Source organism: Empidonax traillii, unplaced genomic scaffold (genome assembly GCF_003031625.1).
Source record: "Empidonax traillii isolate 1590-97213 ecotype Southwest subspecies unplaced genomic scaffold, ASM303162v1 scaffold495:size1017845, whole genome shotgun sequence".
Lineage (NCBI taxonomy): Eukaryota > Metazoa > Chordata > Aves > Passeriformes > Tyrannidae > Empidonax > Empidonax traillii.
In genome coordinates, this window is record NW_020955688.1 from 529,811 (window position 1) to 537,708 (window position 7,898).

The window sequence follows — 7,898 nt, forward strand, 5'->3', positions numbered from 1 at the left end:
CGTGCTGCCTCTCATCATGGCAACCAGCAGCCTGCAACGCCTAGAAATGAAATAAAATTAACTCGCCCCAAGGAGGAAATATTCTGCTTGGCACAATTCAGGACCTGGTCCATATAACAGGAGCAACCTGGATGCAGGGCCTCCCCTCCATGAAAAACATCATTAGATACATGGAAATGAAGCCAACTCTCTCTTATTTCCACTCCCTCTGTGTCACTTACAGCACTGCCTTGCAGAAGGCGCACTTGTTCCCGTACGTGATGCCATCAGTGCCGCAGTGAGGGTTGGACTCCCTCGTGCAGTACACGCTTCTGTTTACGAACTCTCTACAAATCTGCACAAGAAATTGAAAAAAACCAAATCTTTCAGGACTCCCATACTCTTTGTTTCACTTTCCAAATTAGACACAAGGTCACTGAAGTAATGCTTTTTCTGTCAAGTGATGACACACAAAGAAAACGCCCTCTCAGAAATGAGCAGAAGCTGCATTTCAGGGGAATTTTTGCTCCTTGTTTGTGGAGGGAAACTGTAGTCACCTTGGAAAACTCTTGATCTCCCAGTGACAGGAGTAGATTAGCCTAGGCATGCAGGGCAAGAGTCAGCACTGATGCTCTGTCAGGCATTTGGAGCCAAGTTACCTCCCTGCTGCATGGCCTTATGCATCTTGCGAAACTCTGCACTCAGCTTGGTGCTTGCTGAGCCTCTGCCTTCCCAGAGGAAGGAGGAGAAAACCGTAGTCTGTGATGAATTAAAAATGGTGCCCAGGAAGTGTACAGGTATCTTGTCTCTATATAAGTCTCAGTGATGGACCTGATTTTGGGGAATAGAACACCCAGGAGTCCATTTGTTTCATGAAAATATTGGACAGTGGAGCCGAGTCAAAAGCGGTGCAGTGTGTAAACATTGCCCCTGTGCAAACACCCCAGATGTAACCATGCGAAACATTTCCTAAACCAATCATCTTTTTCCCTAGTCTTCCTCCTAACATGGCCACATATAGGATCCCCTCTGTAGGGATGAAGTCCCCAGTGTTGGGAATTCTTGCAACAGCCCACCTGTTCCCAGCAGACATTAAAAACTCTTTACCCAGCACCAAGATTTTGGTTTTAAAAAAATTCCTCTACAGTGGAATGCCATGACTGGATGTGGCACTTAGAGCTATAGTCCAGTTGACAAGGTGTGATTGGTTAAAGGTTGGACTCAACGATCTTGGAGGCCTTTTCCAACCTGAATGATTCCATAATTCTATGAAGTGCAGATTCAGCAAGCAGAAACAGCAGCACTAACCTCTTCAATGTCTTGACCTGCCACATCTGGAACTAAAAAAAAGAGAAGAAATTTTAATAAAATCCAAAGAACAAATAGAGATTTTATGCATCAGCATTACTTTCTGATAGAGTCTGAACTAAAGTCACAAACCCTTTATGCAAATCACAGTGAAACATACTCCAGGTTTTTCTTACTCTGTCATCCTGCACAGCAGAAGAGGGGGCAGGAAATACATTACCTTAATTGCTTTTTAGTATTTTTGTATTTTGAAAAATGTTACTAAAATACCATGCAATCAGTCGTTCAGCTGCTAACTACACCTCAGACACATAACCCAGTCTCCTGGAAAGCAGCCACTCCCAGGGAAACAAGCTGCCATATCGGATCTGGAGCCGTGCTCCCAGAGATTTTAAAGCTATATTGGCTTTTAAGGCTTTTAGGCTCCTGCACCTCTGAACAGTCCAAATGGACGGTACTGTTAACAGGAGCATGCCATGGAGAGGGGGGACCTTACAGCCCAGAGGCTCTCCCAGAACAGGCTCATCCTGGGCGAGATAGAGACGTAATGGGGTGACACAGAGCAGAACAGGCAGTGCCAGTCAGTATGAGCACAAAAATACCTTCTGTAACCACAGGCTCTCAGCTTGGAGCTGATCAGTCCATCCTCTCTATATTTCTTCCCAGCAAAGCCTGCAGTCAGGTGTGTAGGTTGAGTCAGAGCTGTGAAATGGGGCAACTCTGCCATGTTTCTAAGGGGGAGCCTGACACTCGAGGGTGGCTTGAATGCAGATTCGCAGAATCTGGGTCACAGCACTGTGGGACAAATTCCCAGCATCTCACACAGCAGTGGAGGTTTGGATTTGAGGCTGTACCTGCTGGGCCAGCGGGGTCACTGCCAGCTGTGATGCTGCTCGGGTGGCTCTGGGCAGGAGGGAGATTGGGACAGGAGGTGGGAAGGCCTTGTCCTACACTCTGCCCTCCCCAGTGGAAATCCCACTCAGCCCGAACATCATGCATCAGCCTCCCCTACTATTTTTGCCCTTTGGTGTTTTATCCCTGGTGCTGTCCTCAGATTTGGCCAGGCTGCCTTAATTGTAAAGGCACTGGTATGGCCATCTGCATATTATTTACAAAACAGCTCATTAGATAGGTCTTATAAATATTACATGCAGCTACAGAAGACTTTGTGATGATGCCTCTTGACATCTGTTTATTTTACAGGAGATCACAGAGTTTGCTGCTATTCTGCCCGGCCTTGGAAGGAAGCTTAAGCCTTCTGACAGAACCCCGTCCCAATTAAGACTCAATTAGAGATAGATGAATATTTCATAATGAATAATGTGTACAAAGCAATTCACCTCTTTTCTCCATGCACAGCTTGCCATTTTCTCAAGTGAATTCTTTATTCAAATTATTTGCAGAAAAACAAGTATAAATAATTCTTGTTCCACACATTCTGCCACAAACCTTGCAGAGCTGGGTCAGCTGGACTCAAGCAAGTGATAACACTGACATGATCTATATGTTCAAAAATCATCACTCAGCTTCCCCACATCATCAGAGAGATGTGTAAATCTCCAGATAAATAGTTGCTGAATCCTTTTAATTTGCCCTCTTTGTTCTGACTCCTTGAGGCCATTTGAATTTAATTTTCAAGCTTTTCTCTGCAACATCAACGAATGCTGAAACTTTCCCCTAATTACGTTTCCACATCTCCAAGGAAAACACCAAATACCAAGATGCTTAGGATCAAAACAAGAGCAGATGACCCTGAGGTGAGTGAGTTCTCTAACTGGTTCAGCAAAACTCTCCAGTGAACATTCATACCAAAAACTCATAATTACACTCTGCTTTGGTACATTTGCTGAAGAGACGCTCAGAATTTGCTTGTTCTGTCTCCCAGTTACACCTCTGCTGTGTTATTCACTGTGGAGGCACACAAGGAGTGGAAATATGTCATACGAGCGAGCAAGTTCCGCAGATATTTTCTACTTGCTCAGCTTTATCTTCAAGCCTGTCAGCCAGCGATCAAGGCTCTCTGAAGTTTGTTGTCAGGAGAGGTTTTGGGTGTTTTTTTTTTTTTCCTAGGCTAGGGAAAAGATCACTTACCCGAGAAGAAAGAGAGCAGCAGCAGGCTGAGAAGCACTAAGGCACCTGTTGCCTTCATGCTGCAGGTAGCTCTTTAGTCCAAGCCCAGTGATTGGAGCGGGAGGTGTCGTCTCAGCCCCGGAGCCCAACAGTGTGTGCATACAGACCTGCCTTTCTGTGTATTTATGTGCCTGTCCATTACTGTCCTCATTCCCCACCTTAATTGTGAGAACTTCTCCACTTGGTTTCTAAAGCCATTATTGGTCCTGGCCGGTTTATTGTGCTTTAAGGAATGCTGCCCTGTCCACATCAAACCTAGAAAGGGCTAATTATATGAGTGATAGACAGGCTTGTAATATAATTATTTATTTTTTTTTTCCAAATAGTCACAGGATTCTCACAAGGGTGAATTTTCAAAGCGGTGATTCATCGGGGAAGCTGGTAATTTTCATTCTCTGGGCCCTTGCTGAATGCCAGTTCCAAGCCTTTGAGCGCAGCGTGATGACACTCACTAGACGTTACGAAATAAATCACAGCATGAGAATGTGTTGTCTGTGAAACCAATTATACGTTGTTCCCTGGCTATTTTTGAGGATAGTTCTAAATTTGTTGAGTTGGGGTGGACAAGCGCTCAGATGTGACATGCTCTCATCGCTGTGTGCACAGTCCCAGAGATAGGACTGATGACTCTCCTCTCTGGACTATTTAAACTCTGTCAATGTTTTCCAGTTTTTCACATTCCCCAACGTATGTTAGGGCTCTGCTCCCACAGCAAGTGGCAATGAAGGGAATTTGATGGGGAATAGGGAGATCTGAGCTCTATTTCCAGCTGAGGCTGCGCAAGGATTTGTGTTCAGCTGCACCATTCACCAAACACCTCTTCAGATAAGAATAAGCTCAAATGTTAATATGCTTTCCTAAGGAGACAAGGCTTAGGACAGCAATGTGTACAGATACATCTCTTTGTTGGTTTCCCCAGTAAATTTTTAATCCACAACCAGTTCCAACCAAATTTTACATAGGAAAAAAAAAATAATAAAGACATTTTTATACATTTTTTAAGCAACAGAGGAAAGATGCTACTAACATCCCAAGCCAGCAAGGGAGGGAGTCTCTGTGAGAAAGCAATGTTTTGGGTGTCCTACATCTGGGGAAGCATTACAGTACGCAGCCTGCTAGACATCTGAAAATCCACACAGCAGAGAAACCGTGACTGACAGGTGAATCCTCAGATGTCTATTAGGGGTGAGCTCACAACACAGCCTCTCATATAATTTAGATATCAAGTCCGTCAGCCACAGCGCCGTTCAAAACCACGCTCAGATCTGCCACTCACAGCACTACTTGTTTGTCTTTCCCAGTTTCCTACGTCACTGTTCATGACCACAGCCTAAGTGCCTCAGTCCCTTATCTGCCCAAACATTTCGGTTGCTGCAGCACAACCCACTGGCTAAAGCCTCAGCAAACGCACGGCAGGGACCAATCCCTTCCGGGCTGAGGAGGGGAAAAGACTAAATTACCACACAGATGATTATTGTTATTAACCATTTCCACTTCTTTATAACATCTGAGCAGTCCACTTGCTGGTGTAGGTGAGGGAATTATGTCCCTCTGACAATCTGGGATAGAAGAAAGGCACCTGGACCTTGTTTTGCAGCCTAAGGGTTAGCTGGGCAAAGCCTTACTAGTGTCAGTGTGAGTACTAGCCTGTACTGGACCAGTCTTTTGACTTAAATACTACAAATCTTTGACCTTCTTAAGAGTACTTGCTTATGGGCTCACAAAGCATTTGGGATACAATCACATGTTCACAATTTTCCCTCCCTTTTGCTTCAGGTGAGCTACTCTTTGGGCTTTTCCAAAGACTTCTGAGCTCCTAAGAAAGTATCTGGAATCCTCAGGCAGAACCTGCCACGGCAGAGGAGCTTCACTGTAAGACCTTGTCATTGAAAACAATTTCTTTCTATGGCCGAAACTGCACTGGTCTGTGGTCACTCTACAAACCTTCTTGTCCAACAAGAAATCATAGCCAAGCTCTGTCCTGAGCTGACAGGTCTCTGTTCACATCCACCAGCTATTGTTCCTTAACTATTCTTCAGACACTCAAGCAGGTAAACAGTGAGGACTCTCATGACTCTCCAGTCTGTCTTTTCTTAAGAGCACACACAAAGCCATGATGTGATTTCTTTATAACCTTTTCAAGAAATTATCTACTTCAGGAAGCAAGACCCAAAGAAAAGGCTTGGAAGCCACAGATTTTGTCTAAATATCAGCCTTATCAAGAGCTGTTCTTTTGCATAACATGAGAATGGGAGGTAGAGAAAGGATGAGGAAGGGAATGTGTGAGCCATGACACTTGGGAATTTTTGCCTATGCTGTTTGCATATTAACCCCTTGACTCACCCAAAAATATGGCACATCATCGTGAACATTCATATATATCACTGCTCCTCCAGTGCATTCTTTAGGCTCCCATAAAGATGTTATCTCCATACCTTTTTTCCCCAAGATAGAAAACATGTTGGAGCTACTAACACATCTGCTGGCCCTTCTTTCCTGGAGTGAGAATATCCAAGACCTTTTCCCGAAGGGTCCCCTGCCTTATTTCTGCCTCAAATACCCCCAGTACAGCTTTTCAGTTCTCTTCTTCAAGGAGCTGAAAGCCTGAGCCCAGTCTAATTTCTCCTCAGGTTCTCATTAGGCTCATTACAGCCTTGCGTAGCTTGCTGCAATTTTCTGCTGATGAGCACAGTCTCGGTGGACACACCCTTCAAGGAAGCAGCAGTTCCTAATTTTCTTCCCTATGAGGTAGATCCTCCCTTTGACATAATCCTCCTTTTTATAACGCACCCCCAGACCCACCCCTTGCCCAGGTGAGACTAGCTAGGGCTGATCATGGCCACCTTTCACACTTTCTCAGGGCCATACCCCTATGTCAAGGCCCCTTAAAAGGACCAATTCCTCCATGTCCCAGAGCTGTAACTAAGACAAATCCATTTTCACTCTATAAGACATCAAAATTAAGAAAGTGGCACTATTTTATAACTTGGTTTCTCTTCTGATGGTTTGACACTCTCCTGAGGGCTTGGGTGGGTGTATGATGGGTGTTAAGTTTTGTTCTGTACTGTGGTTTACTCCACAGCTTCTCCTGCCTGACAGATAGGTACCCAAAAGCCTGAAGACCATGGCAATAAAACCAAAACCAAAAATCCATGGCAAAGATTGTGGCTGCATTTAGTTTATTGATCAATCAAAGCAGAGACAAATGCATAACAGTTGAGGGAGCAAGGAAGAGCGTGTTTGATTGCAGAATTTGCAAGGGAAAAGTCATGATGAAGGGTCCAGCTCCAGCGCTTAGCACTCGCCAAGGTGTCTGAAGAACAGAGCTCCACTGTTGCGGCTGAAAAGAGAGACCCAAGTTAAGGACATGGACCTCATTTTCATGGTCTAACTTCACTCAAATAAGCCAAATGCCCTTGTGCTATCCAGCTCATAAAGTAATTCACTCAATGTTTCATCTCTTCTCTGATTCCCTGGGTTACATACTTTCATATGTTAAAGAGATTTGGGACAAACCCCATAATTTTGAACACCTCCTGCGGTTACAGTTTCAATTACCCTGACCGGGAGGGACTCAGCAATGCTATGAGCCTGCAAGTGGGAATCTGATTTTAATTGCAAGGGAAGGAGAAGACTCACTCAGACTTAAGATCTGCAGTGCCTGGGGTGGTAACATAGGAGTGAGCACTGGGAGAGGAATACAGGGCCCAGATGGGTTTATCAAGGAGCTAATGGGAGCTCTGGGGATCCCACACCAGTTGCCACCACTGTGAGTGGGCTCCAGCTCCTCTGGTTTCATGGCCACACTGTGAGCTCTGTACTTACTTAAATGCGTTGCAGAACTGGCACTTGTTTCCATAGGTTCTGCCATCAGAGCCGCAGATGGGGTTGTACTCGGAGGTGCAGATGTTGCTGCCCTTCTGCTGGGTGCAGTCAATGGACTGTGGCTAATAATGGAGCAAAAAACAGGTTTTAAAGCTTTTGTTCCCTGTATCTTCCTACATAAGTGCTTTATGTTTATTTAATATTCATGATATGGCAAAGCATAAAAGCACTTTTCAGGAGCAGGGCTCTGTTGTTCCAGCAATTCTGCAAACTCAGAGGCAGAGAATGTTCTTGCTTGGAAGAGCCTGAAGTAGGGAGATGTTGGAGGCAAAAAGATATAATAAATACTATTATATGTAGTGAAATGACCATGCTGATATTTCCAGACTGGCTCTCCCACTGTCTGCCCTGGTTAAACAGGCAAGCAGAGGCAAGTGAACAGAAAGGAGGTGGTCACAAGCTCCACTGCAGCAAGCACTCCAACCTGGGAAATCACCACTACTAATAGTGCTGGTAGTACAGGACCCTCCTGCTCTCCCACAGACAGGATGACATGGCATCTCTTGCTCATCCAGTTTCCCAGTAAATGAAGGTCTCAACACCCACTGCCTGTTGTGTTCCAAGGTCAGAGCAGGGACCACATATCTGAACCGTGG

The 7,898-nt window shown here is 45.0% G+C and overlaps 1 protein-coding gene across 1 annotated transcript in view; it reads right to left on the reverse strand.

Annotated features, from left to right (window-relative positions):
* Nucleotides 1–217: 217 nt before the first annotated feature.
* LOC114063846 (ovomucoid-like) overlaps nucleotides 218–7,898 on the reverse strand; it is a 12,177-nt gene continuing 4,496 nt past the window's right edge. Inside the window, exons 7-8 of the mRNA XM_027896411.1 lie at nucleotides 7,243–7,364; nucleotides 218–326 (exon numbers count right to left, since the gene is read on the reverse strand). Coding sequence (XP_027752212.1) covers nucleotides 218–326; nucleotides 7,243–7,364 — 231 coding nt within the window. The remainder of the gene's footprint in view (nucleotides 327–7,242; nucleotides 7,365–7,898) is intronic.